The sequence below is a fragment of the Solea senegalensis genome, linkage group LG4, assembly GCF_019176455.1.
Source record: "Solea senegalensis isolate Sse05_10M linkage group LG4, IFAPA_SoseM_1, whole genome shotgun sequence".
NCBI classification, from domain to species: domain Eukaryota; kingdom Metazoa; phylum Chordata; class Actinopteri; order Pleuronectiformes; family Soleidae; genus Solea; species Solea senegalensis.
Window position 1 is genome coordinate 10318412 of NC_058024.1, and position 23721 is coordinate 10342132.

Below are 23721 nucleotides of genomic sequence, written 5' to 3' on the forward strand. Positions count from 1 at the left end.
CATCCAGTATGAAGCCCTCATCTACCTTCTTAGCTTGCTGGACACAGGTCATGTATTGTTTGGCCAGGCTGGAGCAGTGCAGGGTCTGTTGTGGATTCTCTCTGAAGCACTGGAGCACCTTGGCCTGTAGTTCAGTGCACACAGACGCGGCCTGGTGAGGACTGGAAACAGAGGGTAGAAAGGAGGGTCAGAGCTACTACGACTTGGCACAGGCAGCTGAAAACATCCATTATATGTGCTCAAATCTTTTGGCCACAATCAGCCTGTGGTTGCTTTGTGGCAGCTCACACTGCATTGTGTGTTTTGACAGAGGCCGCAAAAGCAGCAGGTCTAATCCATATGTTACTGCCAGTCTTGCTGCATCAATAAGAAGTGGTAAATTGTCCACTGTTGATTTATTGCCAGATAGTGAGCCATACTCTTAACGTCATGCTGTATTTTTGAACAATTGTGATGTGTGAAGTTTTTCTCTGACGCTAAATTAGTACTGCAGGTCTTAATGAGACCAGATTTTCACAGAAACTGTGCATCTGTTTGCAAAAGTGTTTCCTTTAAAGCATACTTCATGCCATAGATGCGACAGATGTGGTAACCTCTGGAAAGACGGTGAGACAACACTGCTAATATGATGAGATGAGGTTGTTAATAAACAAAAATCCTAATAATGTTAATTATAATGCGATCCCAGGATAGCGTTATGTACCACATGGAGTTAAAACAATATAAACCTTCAAGTTCATTTGGAGTCTCTGTGTTGCTTTGAGACAGTAAATCAAATTATTATGGAGCCGACCACAAAATGGATCCTTAGCTAAACTCAAATTTCATCAACATCAGACACGACAACAGATTAATACTGGAAGTAGTAAATCAAGAGACAAGGGACAGGGGAGTAAAAAACTGCAGTAACAGCAGCGTTAACAGTTTCTGGTGGGTGTCATTAGAGCTTGTGATGAGCAAAAGAAAACAAAAACATCTCAGATTGTTTAAGGTGGTTTGGTAAACCCACAGTGCAGCCTGTGGAGAGACATACATTATGGAAAGACAAAGAAGCTTAGGAGTCAAAGTCAAACTTTTTTAACTTACACAAACAGTACATGTGTAGAGAGAAGCACACAATCATACCCATAAACACACATACACACAGAGAGAGGTACTGAATGTTAATCCTACATGAGGGTAATCCTTGAGTGCTCTGTTGCTTGCAGTAATTTACCTGGTGTTGTGACAGAACTCATAACTGGGAGGATTGAAATATGGATAAGTACACACACACACACACACACACACACACACACACACACACACACACACACACACACACACACACACACACACACACACACACACACACACACACACACACACACACACACACACACACTCACGCACCAACATACACACAAATGCAGAGAGAGAGAGCTCATCATTCATGCTGTACAACCTCTCATATGTACGCACAGCAACAGAATAGAACAGAATTCATTAGAACAGAAAGGTTTAATTTTTTTACCCAACCTTTATTTAACCAGGACCCAAGTCCCATTGAGATTAAGAACCACATTTTAACACAGATTTTGAGGAATTCAATTTCATGACTAGCTCAACTAAAACCAGTAATGTCTTAGGGAATTTGGCTCCAGTTGTTTCATTCCGAGTTTCTGCAACTTGCTCCATACTGCAGGTGAATAGAAGGGAAAAGAACAAATTCTCCCTATGTTCATGAATTTTAGCCCCATTTTTACCAAACAGTACAATGACGTTCAGTTTGGTACAAGTATTTGCATTTTGAAGGTCAAAGTTTGTGAAGGAAACAAAAATAACCTCCTGTTCTTACCACAGTCGTCTGGACACTAATATGTGGAGCCATATGGTTGGCATATAATCATCACTTTGGTGTGACATGGTTGAATGGAATAAATGTACCTTGAGAGAGGACTAAAGGCTAAGCCCAGAAGAAAGAACATACATCTTGCTACACACCCTGCAGCAACGACGCGAGCCAGATCGGGGTCTACCGCTCCAAAGTGTACCGAGACGAGCTGTACTGCACTGGGACTACTTTCATGTCACATGATCTTCATCCAAAAATAAAGTTTACCTTATTGTCCACTGATTACACATGTTCAACAATTTATTGATCCACAGAGAAAAGAAATCGAGGAGGGATTACTTAACTCTCGAATAGAATGTAAAAAAAGTATAATAAAATAACTCTGTATGCTTAGATATCATGAAGCTATCTAATATTTCAGGTGATATGTAAGTCTGAGCTGTAAAAATAGCCACCGACAGAGAGAAGAATACAAAGAATGTGTGTTTATTTGACGAAGCGAAAGCATGGCTTCATTTGGCATGAGACATGCTCCGTGATTTTGGGACGCTGACCGCCTACCAGTCATGTACTCAATCATGCACACACGCCAAGAACGAAAAAAAGAGAGACAGAGAGTGGCCCTGCTGTCATCCCTCAAAGCAATTATGTGTGTGTGCACACTTAGATAAACTGTACACATGAAAAACAACAGGGAAAATTCCTCCACACTGAGTTTGCATGTGTGTTAGTGTGTGCAGTCAAGGGTGGAGTGAGAGGATTAAACAAATCACTGATGAGAGAATATTCATGAAAAGAGAAGTGAATGCAGAGACAGAGAGAGAGAGAGAGGAAAGTGACAAATGACAAATAACCCTCGCAGCTTGAATGGACAAACAGTAACCCATGGCAACCACCGCACTCTGTATTCTACCTGTGCCACATCATGTGATAACCACATCCCATGGTGTTCAGGATAGTAGCTGCATATTTGCTCTTGTTGGTTCATAAAGTAATTATAACACACTGGTACAAGTCATATGATTTTGTGCTGAATGGCACAAAATCATTCAAATATATAAAAAAAAAAAGGACATGAAGTCAGCATGAGATAGAATGGGGAGAGGATTAAGGTCCAGTGTGAGAGAACTAGTGACAAAAACGTGATTAAACAAACATATTAATGGGCTTTGATATCTTAAAATAAATCCTCCTAATGTTACACACTGGACCTTAAACCCACATACACCGACAATGGCATTGTGTTGATCAGCTTCAGATGTGCTGACAAGAGATGGGTCACGATTTCTATTTTTAAAGTTGCATTAGTCAGTGGGTTGTCTTATCACATTCTCCTGCCAGAGGATGGCAATTGTAGACCCGAGACACAATTGTAGACCCGAAACACAACTTTCCTTAGTCATAGTTTCGAGAAATGTTTTCACACACATGAAACCCCCTAAAACGTCTAAACGCTGCAGTATATATGCCAGGCCTGTATGTGGCGCTGTACTGCTGCCTCAGAAATACACCAACAATGGAGAAGAAGCATAGAAAGTTAACATGGGTAAGGATTAAGTTAGAGAGGTGGGGCTATGACATCATTTTCCCAAAGTTGTTGGTGTGTTCTTACTTGAAATGCACATGACTGGCTGATGTTTGACTTTGCTCTCTGACAGCTGGTTGGCATTCTGAATCACTCCCTAAGAGGAGGAGATAAAAGGAACAATAGCCTGAAGGTATTAATCCAAGCTCGAGTAAAGAAAAAAAAACTCATTCTTTTCTCCATTCAACAAGAGAAACTTTCTGATAGTAGGAGTGTTTTAATAATGGAATCTGAAGCAGAAAATTGCCTCTGCTAATCTGCGCCGGATGCCTCGTTTGACTGAAATTAAAGGTGAGCTCTTATTAGAAAAACATTAGCCACCCCTGCAAGTTTGATAGCTAAATTTCACAGGGAGACAACGGAAAAACAACGCTCCTGTGACATTTTGCATAAGCGCGCACAGAGTTAGGGGAGAATGATTAGGCTTGAAACGTTAAAAATGTTCTAATTTCTTGCCTTGACAGTGTGTTATTTTCATGAAGAAAGTTCTGGTTGGCTGCAAAGCATGACATTGGGGGATAAAGCAATAAGAAGAAAAGGGAATGACTGCAAAGGCGTAGCATTTTATTATTCCGTGTGTAAGTTGGTGCTGTTTGTGTTGTGAATGGTTATTAATGATGACAAAGATTTTTGGCTCCTTTAAAGCAGCAGCCATGGCATTGTACTTCTGCATTTTAATATTACACTGAGTGGAGGAGAAAAGAGGAAAGGATCAAAGATGTCATGGCTGGGTTGAGATCAAAAGGAATAACAGAGCATGCATCTTCATTTTGTTAGAGGCTTTGTAAAGCTTTTGTGAGACCGCTATAAGAAAAACACCCAACCACAACAACAACAACAACGACGACAGCAACAACAGCAGAAGTCTTACATTTAGAATCACACAAAATACAGATTTAGTTCATAACGCCTGTGAAGGACTGACATAACACTGTTGCTATGATTATTCTGCTGATCCCACCTTTGCCAAGTGACAGAGCACACGTATAAACTTGGCTCTAATATGACAGCAACCAAAACATTAAGTTTACACTTTACTCCAGGAAGCACTTAAAAAGTCTCTGTCTTAAACGGGAAGAGCAATCAAAGAGAACAACAAGCTACAGACTGAAATCCCCCTGTATCTTCTTACATTGACAGCTGAAGTGCTGACGTGCTGAAGGGAAACAGCAACGTATTCACAGTCTGTTAGCCCTGTGGATTGATCCCCATCAAACTCACTTTGTGGGCATACAGAGAGATAGAGGGGGGAGAGAGAGATGGGAAGGGGATAAGGAGAGTGTTTCATTAAATCCGGAGATGTGCGTGAACAAGATAAGGTGCACATGTTCACGTGTGTTTGTGTGTGACATCTCCTCGCTGATAACTTTTCAATCAGGGAAGTGTTTGGACGACTCACTCGGGTTGCGGATGACGGTGGGGGGAAACATTGTTCCATGAAGCGTTTCACTGCTATCACATTTCATCGCTGGTGTTTTTATTCGCAGCAATTTCACTGATGAAAGTGTGTTATTTAATTTGTGTGGTCCTTTCATTTTCAACTTCACTCTTTCTTCGAAAAACTGTGCATTATTTTGCTCTGATATCTTGCTTTGACATTTTATTAAAGCCCGCTGCTTGAATAATTACAGTCCCTTGTCACGTTTCTGTCGCAATGCACAACATTAGGGTAAATTACACTTTGTGGTAAGAGCATATTAAGTTTAAGCTTCATGATACAGAACAATCATGTCCTCACAAGATCAGTTTATGTACCATTTAGAGATAAAGGGTAAATAATGAGGGCCTGAGGGTCTTTTTTTAGGGTGGGGATAGTCAGTAATAAATTGATCTGTAAAGTTACTGGAAATTGACAGGGGGGATCAATAAATGGTAAATGGTCTGTATTGGGTGGGAGATTCATGGGAAGTCTCCTTATGGGAGGGAGGGGTTCTAATACTGCTACCTCCTTGCAAATGTACAAGTGACTTTTTCTGTTTGTACTTAATCTATAGGGAGGGGAAGTAAGGACAAAAAATGGGAGAAGAAGGAAAACACTGTGTATATGACGTGAATATGTATATTGTGCTTTTGTCTTTTTCTTTTTTCTCTCAATAAAAAATTGATCACAAAAAAAAAAGGTACCAGGTGTTACTTCCAATCGCTACCTCCACCACCAGGCATCAGACCAGTCTGCTATCAAGGGTAAGTGCAGTGATTGTATTTTAAAAATGGACGTAGCCTTCGAGTTCTCCCAAGAACACCTATTCAGAAGCAAAAATATTCTAAAAAGCCACCAGGTGTGACTAAGCTGGTTGCAAAAAGAACAGCGTTTGAATGGAAGTCTGAATGGAAGGTGAGCCTACTTTTCACTGAATTTGTAACATCGAAAAACATTTTCTTGAGAAGTTAAGGCTCTCACTCAAAAGTTTAGTATCCTCTTCAATAGCACATTTTGTAAATTCTATGCCCAGTAAGAGGAAAATAGACAATAAAGCACGGTGTTGCAATAAGTCAACATGGTACCGGCTAAACTGGGAATCTGGAGGCTTCAAAACAGATATTCAGATTCTTATTGGTGTCTTCATGACCACTTGCCCTTGTTTACCTGTTACCTGTTGCTTGTACATCACACATTAGTTAAGTAATTTTAGGAGACATATGTATATTTCTCCACCTGTCTAACTCCATAAATGAGTTAGCCTGACCTGCCTGTGATTGTGATCCTTCGCAGGACTTTGTGTGTCTTTTTTATGTTCTGTATTCTTTAGAGACAGTCAGGGAGGCAGAATGTGTAAGCGACTGCACCTTTCTGTCCTAATGGTAAATCTTTGTTAGACCACAGTGCAGACAGGTCCTGTCTCTGGTAATGACAAGCAGTCTGTTTCTTTGGGGGTTACAGAGATCCCAGCAGTAAGCTACCTGTCTGTTGCACTAATTGGACACACTACACTCACATACACACGAGTAGACACACATAGAGAATAAAGAAGACATAACAAACCCACAGGAAAGTAAGCTTTTAGCTACAAACTGTCAGCAGTTACTTTGTGGTGACTCCTCACATAGATATCCACCTGAGGTTTGCTTATTTTCTGTCTTTGCAAATACTTTGAAGGAAGCAAGGTTTTTAAGAGGATTAATGGATTTTTAGATCTTAAGGTAAGCTCAACTGCAAGGTTGTGGGTCTCTTAAGTGAAGTATTTTTAGTGAATATGGGTTGTCTCGCACCCCAAGGCAGGGCTAATAAAAGAACTCTCTTAAACGTCTCATGTAGTAGAGTTGAGCAACCAATGACACTATGTTATATATATTATATTAATCACTGGAGGAAAATATTTTGGGATTGTGTCCTGTCAAGTGTAGGACAGGAGTGTAGGGAAATATACAAGAGGGGATTCCATCTTGTTATCAACAAAATACCCTCCATGTGTCATGGGCTGTCCCTGGACATTGTGACCATTAAGTTTTTTTCCAGTTATGGACTTTTAATGTTTCTAATGTTTTTTTATGGACATTGTGTATTATTGTGGTTTCTTTTGGTTTGTTTACTGTTGTACTTTTGAGGCCACCTCTAAGCAGCTTTAGCTCTGTGTGGGTGGGTGAGGACCTCTAATTGGAAGATATGAAGGTCGACACATCACCCCATACTCTTCAGCCTTTTAACTGGAATCTCTATCATAATAACTACTGGTACAAAAGTTGCACATTTCATATCTAGCCGTTGTCTATTTAAACTTAAAGCAAAAATAAAAACCCACCATCAGTTAATATTTAGTCAGTATGTAATTCACATAATGTTTACCAGCATTTCACACAAAGGTGATTTTCCCATAGAAGCAGAAATGTTGAAAAAAGCCCTCGCTCTGACTCACCTTTTACCAACCTTTCATCTAAGTCTATCCTACAGCTAAATTTCTAGGTTTATCAGCTAATTTGTTGTCTGCAGGAGCAACAACACATCAAAAAGATGAATAGGCCAAGAAGAGGAAAGCGAAATGATTGAGATAGAAAGTTGTTTCAGGAATACGAGGCAATAAGAGAGGGGGAAACTGTAAGACAGATACAAGACCTATTGTTGCGACATAACATGTTAGTCAGTGGCGCAGTCCCCCCACGGTGCCCGTCACCTTCAGCGATGGGTAAATAGAATAATTACTGGGTGGTCAGTGTAGTGTGAAATGACAGCATGACCACAGCACAATGAAACACTGCCCAAATGCTGACGGAACATGATGAGCACATGGTTGCCTGAATACAAAATGTGCCTGTGTGTGCGTAGGTAGAGATAGAACATAATAAATGGAAGAGGACATCCGTGTCATTATATTATGTGAGTGTGTGTCTGTGTGTGTGTATGTTTTGTGTGTGCACAAGCATTAAAAAATAATGATCAACACATTATGGCTCAACGAAATGCTGTTCCTTCTGCAAATTGGTGCTGGACTTCTTTCTAACCTCTTCCAGCCGCGGACAACAGCAAATCCCTGACAATGTAATCATTTGATTTGCACAGATTTTTAGACCGCAAGTAAATGCTGTTACATTTAATGGAGCAGGTGTATAAGGGTGACGGTGTCACAGATGAGGTCACTGTCCGTAAATGCAGAGCTGGCAAAAAGAATTGGACTGACCACACCATCATCATAATAGCATTTAAACATTCACTTCCACATTTGCCTAGTCTTTAGAGAGAAGGATGTCATATAGCGAGTGTCCTTGGAGAAGTTAGAAGGTTGTCTTCACAAGGTTCACTCTTAACATGCTAAGCCTACTGATGCAAGTGATATTTTTGTGATCAGGACCATGTAAATTATCCCTTAATGATGTGATGATTTACTCAGGCTTATCAATGTGTGTAATGTATAAGGAAAAGAAACCACTAAATTCATCAATTGTGATTAATCTGTCAGATATAGTTATTAAATTCTATTTGATTCAATCATTTTCTTTCTTAATCACAAATAATCATATAAGTTAAACAGTGAATTGCAATTAATCACATGTCATTACAGATTTATTATTATTATAGAATAGGAGTGAAATAAGCGTGAGGTTACACACTCCTTTAAGATGTGTGTAGTTGAGTATGTGTGAGAATAAGACGTTGGCGACTGGGCATAGTTAGCATTAGCAGAGACGATGTAAGTCACTAATGTGCATGACATATCCATAAGCGCCTGTATGTTTCATCTGCTGATAAAAATAAGGAACAAGTGTCTTTCTGCATGGAGTTTGCATTTTCTCCCCGTGTGTGCATGGGCTTTATCCGGGTTCCACTCACAGTCCAAAAACATGCAGATTTGGGGATTAGGCAAATTGGACACTCAAATTAACCGTGACTGTGAAAGTGAATGGTTGTTTGTCTCTATGTGTGGACCTGTGATGGACTGGCGACCTGTCCAGAGTGTACCCTGCCTTTCTTGACAGCTGGGATTGGCACCAGCTGCCCCCATGACCCTCATGTGGAGGATCATGGTTCCTGGATAAATAATCTACCCTGAGCTTCTCAACAACAGTCCGGGAGCTAAAGCAGGAAAGCTACACAACGATCATCGGCTATTTTTAAAAAAGTGACACCTACTGACCCCCCCTTCCTCTCACTTCCGACACGCTCCTTTAATTAAGCGCAGTTAATACATCGATGCTGACAGCCCTGATTAAAATGATTCAATCTTACAGCATTTTTGCCAGGACATTTCACAGTTTTTGTTCCATGAGACAAAATTTTAAATAAATTTTAGCACTGCTGGCAGCAGAGGGGCAAAGTTGTCTAATAAGTTGTGTTTAATTTAAATTGAGGTACATGTTGTAACGGCGTGTGCAGTAAAATGTAAGAGAGAAGGTAGAAAACCAACTGCTTTATGTGTTAATGAAAAGCACAAGGTGAATAATGAGTGTGTGAAAAACAATTCAGAATGAATCAAGCAACTTTTATCAGTTTTGCAATAATCAATGCCATGTAAATGGGAAACGGTAAAAATTAATGGCTTTCTGACTAAATTGGCTTCATGGAGATGTATGGCTTTCTCTCCTTTCATAAAGTGGTGATGATAGGTGTTATACCGGGGTGAAAATTGGCAAAATCCCGAAACAGTCTGGAAGTGTTAGCGTGGTTGTACTTCACTGTTGAATGGAACTGACATTCTTACAGCAGGTGAGGTTTAACCTAACACCACTGATTCCCAAAAAAATAATCATTTCTAATTCATATGACGTTTTTGAAACGTGTTCAGAAATTGGCAAGTTATTCCACATGCTTGAAATCTTGACAAGGTATCACAAAAAACTATCATTAAGATTAAATGTCACTGTGAGAATAATTAGATGTGAACAATATGTAAGAAAGAATATGTAACAAACACAATGTGTCATCAGAGATTAAAGAAACAAGTTCTATTGAAATATTGAAATACTGGCTTCATTGGTGCCACCACTATACATTTATAAAAAGCTGCAAACTGTGTTTTTGTTTAGTGTTTTGGTCTGTTGTGCCACCAATACCACAGCTTGGAGCAATTCAACACACAGGACGCCAGCAGAGTGAGCGAAGAGCAGCTAGCGGCAGAAGAATAACATAAAATAAAATACTGAAAACCTAAAAGAGACGCTGTGTCCGGTGCAAGTAAAAAAGAAGTGAAGAAGAGAGTGCAGGCAGGGTGGAGTGGGTGGAGACGAGTGTCAGGGGTGATGTGTGACAGAAGGAGAGCAGCAAAAGTGAAAGACTACAAGATGGTACTGAGACTCGCTGTGATGTTTGGCTTGGAGACAGTGGCACTGTCTAAAACTGTAGAGAGCCCAAGATGCTTTGATGATTCCCATTGGGAGTGACAAGAATGGACAGGATTAGAAATTTGCATATTTGAGGGACAGCTCAGGTTGAACGGTTTGGAAATAGAGTAAGAGAGTCAAGGTTGAGATGGTTTGGTCAAGTGCAGCACGAGGAGGGAAAGTGATTATAATGCACAAAGGAAGTTGAAGATGGAGCTGCTGGGCAGGAGGAAGACCACAGAGAAGGTTCGTGGATGTTGTGAAGGAGGACATGAGGACAGTCAGTGTAACAGAAAAGGACACAACAGAGAGGACAAGATGGAGGCAGATGATCCGCTGTGGCGACCCCTAAAGGGAGAAGCCGAAAGACGGAGATGCCCTTCAAAAATGTCTCAAACAGAAGAGAAAAACAAGTTCAGTGTCATCTCCTCAAATCATCAATATATGCTGGAAACACTTTGACTATCAATCTCTGTTGCTGACACTTGAAAACCAACCAAATAATGTGCACAAGAGATGATAATGGGACAGTTCTGAGTGTGGATGTACTGTATTTGTGCATGAACACAGTGTTACGCTGTGTATGAATTCAGCATCTTATTTCCTTTTCTTTCCATTTTTAAATGTGGCAACCATTTGAATTGGGATTGCAGTAACAGTTTCAATTAAAAGTACATATTTTACATACATCACCTTTAGTAATTAAAATAATAACACCCAATGAATAACACTGGATCACTTTTTCTTTCGGCTATTGGCATTTCTGGGCTGACACATCTTGAGACACTGGTATATACGACAGGAGAGGTGATAATAGTCATTTATAGCCAGGCACCACCACTGTGTGAAAAACATTGTTTTGACAGGCAGTTTCCGGAGGTGTGGAGTTTGCATTAACAGCATCCTAACACTGCAAACAGCCTTCACACTCTGCCTGTCCACATCTTCTTTCTAAAAACTGTTGTTTGGAGATTCTGAAAGTCAGAGCTGAGACTTCAAATTTAACTAATCAACAGTTTCAAGGTGAATTCTGAAAACGTATTTTGAGTACCAAAAAAAAGTAGGCAAAAAAAGAATAACACAGCAAAAGAGAGTCAGTGACACTAAAGGTGCATTGCGTCACAACCCCACTTTCCGGGGCACTTTTAGTTGGAAGTTTATTTGCTTTGGTCTTTTTGTGGTTTTACTTTTCCTTACTGTGGTTTTTTGGTTCTTTATGTTTGGTTTTCTGTTTCTGGTTTCCTGTTTTATTTTGAAGTTTTTCCTTGTGTGTACTTTGTCCAGTTTGGCTTCCTGTTTAACTTTTATGTCATGCTCTGCTTTTTGAGTTATACCCTTTGCATTTTTGTGAGCTTTATTTATTAAAGACTCTTTTCTGTCTAATTTTTCACAAACTGCACGCCGTGACAGTATCGAGAACGTTCCTTGGGTCTTTCCACAGAAAATAATGCATTATTACAGTATTACAGTATTTACCTGATGCGAGCCTCAGCTTTGGTCGCTGCTTGGTTGTACTGTTCTGCCGACTCCTTGTAGATGTCAAAGTTCTGCAGGCAGAAAGAAAAACAACTCAGGGTTTTTGCACACGTCCATTTTTATTTTGATGAATATGAAGTCAGCTGTTGACTCAGTGCTGCTTTTAATGATTTGATAACTTTTTTGAGCAGAATTCACTTGTGAAACTCAGTTCCTGTGTGCAGTGCAGAAGTGTCAGCGGGTGACCACTATACTGAGAAACACAGAAAAAGTCGTGTGGAGCTGATGGGCTTCATCAGCGTTGTGTGAACTCATTTAACAGTGGTTTGATTGGAACTGACGTTTGTTTATGTTCAAAAGTTACACACTACACTTTCAACATCTTACATATCTACATACTTTTACACAATTTAAATGATTTAGCTTCAACGCAAGCTCTAATAAGCCAGTAATAATAACCAAAATGCATTACTCCCCGTTTTAAATGTCACTGTTGTTAAATTAGCGACCTTTGAATTTTACAGGGCACTTAACAAATCTGAATGCTGATGGACTGCTGGAACTCCATAATATTTTAGTCCATGCAGTACACAGTGGCATTTAAGCACCAATTACTACTCAAATGGAACCCATGCCTAGAGGGCAAGGTCACATACAGCACACCTTTACTGGAGTAATCAATGGTCACAGTGTTAACTACACTGCTTTATGGTCTGAGCTGCTTACAGCGTGATGCCACGAGGAAGAATCAGGAGTATACGTCATTTTAGAAAATGTGGTTGTGGAGTATTTGGAGCCGCAGTGCTGAGAATGTATTTAAAACCATGATCAACTTTCTTTGTGTCAATACGTTTTTTCTTAAATGCCCTCAACATGCAGCAAATCTCCATTGTCATTAGGCACTCTTATCTGAGCAGTGATCGCTGTTTAAACTGATAAGTGCCATACACACGCTTCACTTTACTATATTAGTCCATATTTTCCCACTAGATGAGCTAATAGGAGATAAATATTACTATGATAAATGACTCAACAGGGAAATCGAAAACAACATGAACCATCTCCACAATCTCTAGCCTTCTGCACACCAAGTGCCCATCAGTTGTATTCTCGTTTTGGACTCAAAAATTACCAATTTCTTTTTACTTATTTTCATGTGCTTGTATTCTCTTCTACATAATAACCGACACCCATTATTTCTGTTCTTCAGAGGAAATCAAACAGTACAGTGATGTGCAAAAGTTTCAGGCACCACCAGCTCTGTTGTTTTTTCTGTCTGTCAAATTCTGTAATCATTGGAATTTGGAATGAAATGATGCGACTTAAAGCTGGTCTTATATATTAGCGAGCTGTCAATAAGTTTAACTCAATCGATGAATCACTTGGTCCATAAAATATCAGAAAACCTTAAAAAATGTTGACCTGTGTTTGTCAAACCTGGAAATGATGATGTTCTCAAATGTCTTGTTCTGTCCACAAACCAAAATGATTGACTTTTAATGATTTCTTTGTTATCCAGAGCAAAAAAAATGAAGAAAATATTCATATTTAAGAGGTTTAAACAATTGAAAATCTTGTTTTAATCATAAATAAAGCTTCAAACCGATTAATCGATTATCAAAATAGTTTAATTTGAATCGATTAATTTAATAATCGATTCATTGATTCATCGTTTTAGCTCTAAACATTAATTAAGGTTCCACTTCAGTATTCACTGAGCTGTTTTATTGGTCAAGTGTAAGGGTAGATCACGCAAAATACTTGACACCTGAGAGGATGTTTTTTTAAACAACAAAAAACTGCATACATATTTTCTGGATGTGTTCCAGTAAAGTGAAATATAAATAATTATCCTCTATTGTCATTATAGCATTGCTAAAACAACAAATCTAATGGCGGCCTAAGACTTCTGCACAGTACTTATATATATTGTATATTTAACAGAAATGATCACCTTTTGATGATCAAATGTAATAAAATAGTTGATTAAATCAATAATAAATACATTTTGTCAAATGCTTTAGACATTGTGAATTTGGGTAAATTGTCTTGATGACCACTCAAAGCTGCTTTACACTACAGTATTTACAGTCACTCATTCTCACCCATTCATACAGTTCAGTTCAGGTCAGACATACTATATTGTCCCTCAAGTGGGAAATTTGGTTTGCAGCAGTGGTTAAAAACAGAACACAAAATATTGCAAGCAATCTGACAAAATGTAGCCACAGGAGTGTTTGTTTTATAAAAAAAAAAAAAGTCCACAGAAATATCAACAACAATAAATAAAAATGTTCAAATTCACACACAAATTTTCTATTACACATCTTTTATACCTATTCAGGAGCAACGTGTGTTTAAGATATAGATTAGCGGAGCTGGGAATCAAACCAGGTGAAAGACAACTCACTCTACCACCATCGCCCCAGTGGCTCTGGCTCAGTAGAAATTACAACAACAATTAAATATGTGTCCGTCTACAATTTACCTTTATCTCCTTTTAGCTTCTGTTTCATTTTGACTGCCAGAGTAATTAAATGTGCTGAAATGCCAAACATCCCTAGTTGCAAGGTTTTACCCCTGCCAGTTCAGGATTAGACTTCTGTTGCCACTAAGTATCCCCATTGTGGACATGGCTTAAATACCACACCTTGACATGGGAGTAACATATGCAGCTCAGAGGAATGGAAGACAAATAACCTTCATCTGAGAACCTCTGCTCAGTGCTCAGATACTGCTCCATAAATCCACAAAGTGTTAAACGCAACCAATAATTGCTTTGATTTAAAATGACATCAAACCAAGCCATGGAGTCATGGACATGCACATTTTCAGAGAGCCAGTAAATACTTCCCCTTGCTTCCTGAATATTTGTGGTAAAAAGTTAGCCACATATTAACAACTTATCCTTTAGCCCCAGGTCAAGGGCTCAGTGGGTACAATCAAACAGAAGAAAGCTGAGCTGGAACTTGAACTTGAAAGTCTGTGGTTGCCCTGTGGGACATTCAGTATTCAAGCCAAGATAAAAAAAAAAGGGCTCCATGGGGATTTAGGTCCACCGGGGCAACAGATTATGCAGGACATAGAGTATTGCCCCAGCAAGGGAAGCAGGAAAGAAGGTGTTTTTTTTAGGTGTAGCTAACTTCTCTTTATTGTACAATGCTGTATCCTGAAAGTTTGCAGGGGTCAGGCAGTACTTCACATCACACTCTATATCTCCTTTTCCTAGTTTGCATCATACAGCAGCCAAAAGAGTTGCAAAAGGGAGGAATGTGGTACTTATGTTCAAGCTTGATTGAAAGAGCAATATAATAGAAATAAAATATGCAGTCAGTTTCCAACTCCTATCCAAGAAAAATAAAGTGGCTTTTAAATCAACAAATACAAATATTGACATAATTGGACTTGCTTGAAAGTATTTTTGGCAAATACAAATGTTTTTTCATATTCACACTCCCCATTCTGGTAAAGGCATAATCTGTCTTTCCTTTATGTATGAATACTTAAAAAAACTAAACAGAACAAGCATACAGTTTGAGAGGTATGGAATGTGCCAGTGGTTGTTGGAACAGCTATGATGACTCTGGTCTTTCTAATTAGACCATGTGGGGACAATGACGGTAGTGGACGTGTGAAGGAAGTATTTGGATTTACAGCTGTATCTTATATTGTCCATGTTGGGGGACTGTGTGTATCAACATGTTTTTTGTGTCTTGTGACAGAACAAACCCTGAGAGACAGCTCCAGTTCAGCTCTCCTGACACTAGAGTGGTGGCTGCACTATCACTGGCGCACACACCCTGAGCTCTTCCCACTCATTTGCCCTCGTGAGGACAAAAAAAAACGAATGTGGAGAGACAGGGTTCGGGGGGGTGATAACGCTCAATGGGGGAAAGCTAGGTTTGGGGGTTGTTGGAAAGGCTTATGCAGAGGATTAGTGTAGGTGCACGTATACTCTGCGAGTGTGCCTGAGTGTAAGCTTGCACACACACAGGTGTGTGACTAAATCTGTGTTTGTATTTGAATGCTTGTCTGAACACCCTCCAGGAGATGGGCTGATTTTGAGGAGGGGTTGTTTCCACACTAGGACTAAGGTGGATTAGTTTTTTTTTTCTCCCAGAGGCAGCATCAATAATGGGGAAGAAGATGGGATTAAAAGGGGTGAATTTTAAACTGAGGGTTGTTTACAGAGTCATAGGGTCTGTTGCCACAAGAAGACAGATATAGTCCACCTGTACTCTGCTCAGAGATTAGGGAGGTTTCCACAAATAAATGAGAGAGAGAGGGAGGGAAGGATGCACTGGTATGTTTGGCGGTTGTTTCAATCTTAGGATGCCTTTCACCATGTAGATGAGGAGAAATACGGTTGCAGTTGTGCAGTGGATTGACCACTCTGTCACAATAACTCCTCAAGTGACAGTATGCACACAAACCTGTCAATCACACGCACAAACTGTGCAATGTGCAGCTATCCTTTCAAGAACACGCATTGGCTTCCACCCATTTTGACAGCCTAAACAAAGCATTATCTCTAACCTTAACCATAACCAACGAACGCCCAACCCTAACCACAATTCAAATCTTAGCTCTAAACTTAACCAGTTCCTCGGAAAATAAGGTTCCGCCTCATTATGGGACCATTTTTTTTGGTCTCCATGAGGACTACTAGTCCTGACAATGTCCTTTTATATGTCAGAAAAGCTCCTAAAAATGAAAAAAATACACACACACACACACACACACAGTGAGTTGTGTCAGTAGAAGACAGCATCCACAGCCTTTGGACAAACAAAATAGTCTGTTACCAACATTCATCCCTTTGGCAAACTGGACACCAGAGAGTGTTTGTGTCAGTTTTACAGGTAAAACACACACATGCATGCACACACACAGTTAATAGCCTATTAGAGGGGGCTGCTACTAAGCCAGAGTAAAATGTTGATTTAGGGGAAGATCACACACCAATTACCAGAAGAATCTTCCTCTAATCTGGCTGCTCATAAATACGGTTTAAAACTCTGCCTCTGATTGTCACGACCCTGCTACAGAATTGTTTCTTCAAAGTAAAAAATCAATACAGTGGTATGGAAAGAGCTCCGAGATGATTTGTAGAAAAAAAAGCACCACGGGCTAGTGTTATTCACAGACAATTGCACTGTACACCTGCTAATCCATGCAATCATCCAATCAGCTCGTCATTTACAGTCATTTGGCAGCAGCACAATGCACACAATCATGCAAATGTAGGTCAGTAGCTTCAGTTAATGTTCACATTGAACATCAGGGTGGAGAAAAACAATGTGATCTCTGTGACTTTGCCCAGGACATGAGTGTTGGTTACAGGCAGCCTGATTCAAGTATTCTTCATACCAATGACCAGGGGATTTCAGACACAAAACTCTGTGGTTTGAATGGTTGTGCTTGAAAATCACAGTGGACCAGCATTTAAGTCTCTTACATCACATATCTTCTCCATTCCGATGCTTGGTTTGATCTTCAGCAGGTTCTGATGACCGTGTCTACACGCCTAAATGCATGGATGCGCTGAAACGTGATTGACTGATTAAATATTTGCATTACCAAGCAATTGAACTGAGATGAAATTGACGTGGACCTAATAAAGAGGCAGGTGAATGTGTTTTTCTAATCTTGCTGTCCACTGAAAGCACTTTACATGGCAATTTTGCCATTGCATCCACATCCATTCACTTAAAGGACATCCACTGAATATGAAATGCTATTTTACATCATACATAATTTACACCTGTTCACATGCTGCTCGGACAGTGGCTGTTTTGCCCAAGGCAAGGCCACCGATGGTTGAAAGACTAGAAAAACACAGCTTAGTTCAATTAATCTTGAATGTCTGCTGAGGCTGCAGATGGTGGGGTCAAACCTGCAGACATGAAGTGATGCATTTGTATCCTCATAGGGCAAAACAAATCTCACAGGACAGTTTCCAAAATCTTGTGGAATCCATGGCACAAAAAAACCAGAGGCTGTCTGAAAATATTCTACTGCTTTCCGTGTTTGTAGACTCCAACTACTCATTCTCCCATGCATGTATACGATGCATGGGATACCATGCCATTCATACTAAAATGAGAGTTTGCGGCAGTCTCGGGTTCCACACATTTTGGATTGGATTGGAAAATATTTATTGTACCCGGAGGAGGGGGCACTTGTGCTTGCGACAGGAGTCACACACCACATCAAATGCACAAATACATGCATACTAGATCTCATATTTCATTCTCGTCGTGGCAGTTTCTTGCCAGGAGTTTGGCCATATTTGTAAATCCTTGTATACTTTGAGCAGCAGTTTGTACATGTGTGGGTACCAGCAGACCTCCTCGAATAAACGTGAGCAAGTTTCCATGGTGACCATCTTCTTTGTTGTCTCGTTTGACCAAAACAAGAGGGCCACCAAATGGAATGGGGAAGTGTTGGTGGTACTGGAGTGCACTGTTGTAGATATGAGCAGATGACGACATTTATATCCTTTGCAGACACTCAACTGTTCAAGATAGCTAACCCTCTGCAATCACACTCCATTTTCTGTTTACTGTGTCGTCGTATTGCCTGTTTTTTATTGTTTGTTTTGTAAAGTGTCTGTGAGTGTTGACAATGTGCTTATAAAAAAATGATTATTATTATTAGTAGTAGTATTAATCTAATGTCCCAAGACTGTGAGTGATCTAATGCACAAATATGGTGAAGGAGGCCTTGATATATAACGCAGCTATTTCTCTCCATGCTGTGATCATTATTTATATGAGAACTGATATATACTGCATTGTACAGTAATTTCTATAGACAAGACAGTATATAAAGGGCCATTTACTTCAACCAAACTGGAATTTTCCACAGGTATGAGTGAGTGAAAGAATGAGCGATAAGCAGACAAAAAAGGAAAAGGGGCATAAAAGGAGACCAGGATGAATAGAGTGCTAGATGGAAAAATGAAGGAAGATGGAAGCTGGCTCAGGATAGGCTGTCTGTTAAATACTCAGTCCATACAACCTCTTTATCTTTTGGTCTCAGTGCCTGCTCCTCCTCACTCCTTCATCCACATGCAGGTCAGCAGCGAGCAAGTGAGGGGTGGAAATGCGCGATAGAAAATGTGACCGTGCTGGCGAGCGGTGAAAGATAGAGCGTCCTCCACTTCTCTGCCAATCAGTCTCTTCCGTCGAGCATTACGGTGTGTGCCGCCTGCTGCACACTGTGCAAGGGACCTGTCCATTTAACTTGGCTATGTAAAATGTTTTCTCAGAGGCCTAAAGGCGAGTGCAAGAGACTAGATAAGGTTCCCCATCTGCCTGACGGGCTCTGCCAGAGGGAGAGAACAGGTAGAGAGGCTGGTGGGGGAGTCAAGTCCCTGAGAGTGTTTGCTGAATACTGGAGGGAGAGTTGTGTGTGCGCTAAGGGTGGGAGAGCGAAGTGGGGGTGTGTGAGGGAGAGAATCATGTGTGTCTATCTGTGTCTGTACCTTTTAACTATGCATTTTTTAAAAATCAGTTTTCAATAGGTGGGTTTCAGTCGGCCTGTTTTCATGTGTTCTGTTTTCATCAATTTCTGTATACAAAAAAACCTGGATGGAAACAAGAAAATTCAAAAAAGCCACATAAATTTGGCAGAGCAGTTGGCATACCAATAAAGGGGGAATGTGAATGAGAGCAAAGATGAGAGATTCAGAGAATGAAGAGGGATGTTTAGAAATCACACGACGGGCTATGGTATGTGTGGAATAATGTAGAAAGCACAACATTACTCGACTAAGTGCAAGAAGCAAAAGATACTTGCATAATAGAGGGAAGGATCCATGAAGTTCCACCATGGATCAACAGCTACTGGCGCTCTTTATTCATCTTATCAAGTTGCATTTCCTTATCCTTTTCTGCTGTGTCTGGCTGTCACACCCTGATTCTGTCGCTGAGACCCTCATTCATGCATTCATAACATCATGCCTGGACGTCTGCAACGTTGTCATGTATGGGGTCCCCAAGAAAATGCTGGACAGGCTACAACATGTTCAGAACTCTGCTGCTATGGTTCTCACTCGGCTCAAACCTTGGCAACACATCACTCCAGTGCTGAAACATCTGCACTGACTCCCTGTTAAGTTCCACATCATCTTCAACTTCTCCTACTTTCTCCATTCACTCGCTCCACATTATCTTTCTGCAGGTTCTCCTGGTTCTCCTGGTTATCCTGCAGGTTTTTGCCACCTCATTGTTTTTAATCGTGTTTTTATTTTGCTTTGTTTTTTTTCTACTAATGTTCCTTGTACAGCAACCTTGGGTTTTGTGAAAGGCGCTATAGAAAATGAAGTTATTATTATTATAATAATTATAAACCTTTTTTATACAGCAGATTTCTACTTAACAGTAAAAATCAAGCCAATTAAATACAAAAGAAAGAAGGAACAAGTAGTAAAACAAAATGGTTTAAAACAAAACTAAAAAATTAGTGAAAATAAATAAAAGAAATTAAAACTAAAAAAATACATATAGCGTATGAGGAAATGCATATTCCCAATAGCTTTGATTGAAAACTAGGGATGATACAGCCATTACAGATGAACTAACTCCAAATATTTATTCTTGAATGCATAAGGGCATATTTTCAGTGTCTTTCCTTTAGATTTTAGACTTTTGTCAGTATCCTTGTCATTCATTCCTTTTTTTCCTCTTAATTTATCGTTTCATCTCGCCACTGTCTGCGTTTACGGGTGTAAAACCAAAAGATGTTTTCTGACCATGAAATAATAAACCATTGTGGCTTCTTTCCCAAACACAGGTTTACTCTGTAAAAAGCAAGCAACATTTATCAAACCACTGTGCTTTTAAAGCGTGTGAAATATCAACTGCGCATTAGTGCTCAGATTGAGTGAACACAGGGTCATAATTTCTTAAAAGCACACAACAAACCCCCTTTCATTCTTTTTCCCATTTTGTTAAAAGACCAGTGGGTTGCCAGCAAAAGGACAGCGTGGTAAGAAGAGCACAGCACATTTGATTAGGCAGCTGAAGCTTTCTGAGAGATGCAGCACTGTGAAACCTCTTGAGTGCTAGTCCATCAACAGCAAGTCGTGACTCCCATCTGTCTGCAGGAACTTTCAATTCATTCACATTTACATTTTGATGCTGGTGTGTGGGCTTGACATTTCCAGGACCGAGAAGAGTGTCTTGTGTTTTACTCTTCAAGGACAGTGGGGAACATGACACTCGCATTATTTACTATTTCCACTGTGTGAAACTAGGAATGTTGATTTTTAACGGTTGGTTTATTAGATATAACCAATTTACAATTAGTTCAATTCTTAATGCGAATTAACTGACTGACATGTTTACTTCCCTTTGTGAGTCATTTCTCTGGACCTCACATGGTCAGTTTCTCCAGTGTCCCAGAGACAACCAGATCATCTATGTCAGAGCGTGTTTACTACAGCCTAACGTAATGACAGACAGGCACGGGTGGTTGTGTGAAGCAAGGCCCTTGTACTTTTATAAAAAAATAATAATCAGTTTTAAAATTGAAGAATTGGTAACTGAGTTTTTTTTCTTGTATAGCTTTATGTCAATTCCAGCATTTTTAATGCATTTAATTTAACATCATCAAAACAATATTTCACTAAATGCCTCAATATCAGTGATGCAACCACCTGTAAAATATGGAAATGACACCACAGGTGCTATATGGCGATATTTAAAGTGTTGCATCATGTTGCTGGATATAATATCAACATATAACCCAGTGCTATAGCTAATGTGCTGCTAAGTTACATGTTTAAATATAAAATAAATAAACTGTGTTTCAGTTTCAAGCCTCGGACCAAGTCACTGGTGGGCACGTAACAAAAAAAAGAATGAAGATATATCTTGACTCAGGGGAAACTGAGGTTGGGAAGCACAATTTTTTAAAAATACTACCCCTATTCTAGTAATACAAAGATAAATGCAAATCAGTGAATTATTCCTTTAAATGCTGTAATGATATATAAAAAGCAAACTTAGTAAGCCAGCAGTTTACCGTTCACTCACGAGTAACTGCACCTGCTCCTACATCAGTTTGGCCTTCAGTTTGCTCGCTGAGATGTCTTTGCCCCATAAACATGTCTTATGCAAAAACACAGACGAAAGCTCTGCCACTTCATTTTAAAATCCTAGAATACCAGAAAGAGCAGACTCCTGCTGTGAGGCTGCAGTTGCCACTGAGAAGAAGGGGAAGAGACAGAGTGCACGACTGTAATTAAAACCAGCTTTGCGTTTATGGACACTATGTCATTAAACCACAACCAAAAATGGGGAAAAAGTAGATGTTTGTTAAAAAAGCAGTTTGATACCAGAGCATTTGTATTAATATTCTGTACAAACACTGAAAACCAGTATGTGTGTGTGTGGCATCTTCTCCAGTGGGTCTCAGAGCAGAGAATTTGAACCCTAATTTTAGCATGTGCAGGTGGATGACAACATCCCAAAGTGACAACATCTCATGTGCTCATGTGGCATGGCCACTTATTGGATCTGATCTCGGACACAAATCTGTTTTTTTTTTTTATCTGATACACAGCCCTACAAAAATAATCACATCTGAGTGACTTGAGGCTGAACGTAGCCTAATGGACACATTTGAGGAAGCATGCTTATGAGGCCTTTCAGTGGAGCTGTGGACATTTGCTTTTGCTGTTATATGTGTGCATGTTTATAAGATGGAAAAATAAAAGTTCTTACCTTTTTCTCCAGTACTTCTATTTGTTCTTTATAAAAGCTGGAGATGCTGGCAAGTTCCATCTCTTTACTCTGCAGTTGTTTGGCCTGAAGATGAAAAATAAGAAGACATTGAAGAAGAGCTTGTAAAAAGCCCACATGTATCTATAAAAAGACAGAACATAATAAAGTAGGAGCAAATGGAGGAGAGCAAAGCCAATCCATATACTGTATGTATCAATGAACCTTTCTTATGTTTCAGTGTTGAACTTGATACAGTTACTAAGTGGGTAATATGACACTTAAAGGTAATGGACTGGACTAAAGCTGTTCATTCACTTCCGTTTGTGATGAGCATGCTGCGCACATGTGACACAAGGCAGAAATGATGAGGGGAAAAGAAACAAGGAGTCAGATACAGAAAACATAAATAATTATTGGCTATAACATAATGCCATTTTTACTGTATCCAACAACTCTAATTAATTTCTAGGTTACAAAAAGAAAATAATCCAATATAATCACTGTACTTTTGAACATATAGTACATAACTACATAATAGAAATGTAAGCAGTTGCTGTAACCGCTGTTGTGCAATCACGGAGTAGAAAGGCACTCATGATACTTCTTACATCAGTTAATGCACAACTAATTAAATTTTTAGAAAATGACAACACATCTTTTCTGCAGCAGTGTGCAAACAAAACAAATCATTTCCCTTACCAACAGATTAACAGGGAGAGAAAAAAATTTTTGTGAAGAATATGGTTAAAGTGATACCCTTCATGAGGGAGCAGTTAAAGCATCAAATTACAGGTTCATGTTTCGGTGCATTGTTATTCTGGTGACTTAAAGAGTTCCTCCTCCAGGCGATATTTCATGGATTCCTACAGAACATAATAATGGACATGGAATCTATACTTTAAGTAAAAAAACAAAGGAATGATGATTTAAAGGGGCTCAATGTAAGATATACAAAAGTTACTGCAATCAAAAAATAATAGAAAGGGTTGTCCTCCTTGGAGTTCAGAAAGTTTGAGGTGCCAATCTCAGGCTGAACAATTAATCACAATATGGCCAACTGTAATTTTCAAATCGCAGGTGGCGCAATATCTGCTAAAGCCAAAGTGTAATTAAATATTGTCCTGCCTAACATATCATATTCTATAGGCTGAAGATATTTGTGCAGATCTGTGCAAAACATCTATGTTTTGCACAGATCTGCACAAATATCACACATAAATCCATTTTACAATAAAAATTAGAATAATTATGTAAAATTAGAACTCCATCTAACATTGCAAATCATATCTCAATCTCAGTGAAAATAATTGCAATTAGACATTTAATACAGTTCAACCCTAATC

At 39.4% G+C, this 23721-nt stretch overlaps 1 protein-coding gene across 2 annotated transcripts in view; it reads right to left on the minus strand.

Moving 5' to 3' along the window:
* LOC122768758 (MICOS complex subunit mic25a-like) overlaps positions 1–23721 on the minus strand; it is a 63506-nt gene that overhangs the window by 15519 nt on the left and 24266 nt on the right. For both annotated transcript variants that reach the window (XM_044024967.1, XM_044024968.1), the window contains 3 exons: positions 22379–22462; positions 11646–11716; positions 26–161 (listed from right to left, as the gene is read on the minus strand). In XM_044024967.1, the coding sequence (XP_043880902.1) occupies positions 26–161; positions 11646–11716; positions 22379–22462 (291 nt within the window). The remainder of the gene's footprint in view (positions 1–25; positions 162–11645; positions 11717–22378; positions 22463–23721) is intronic.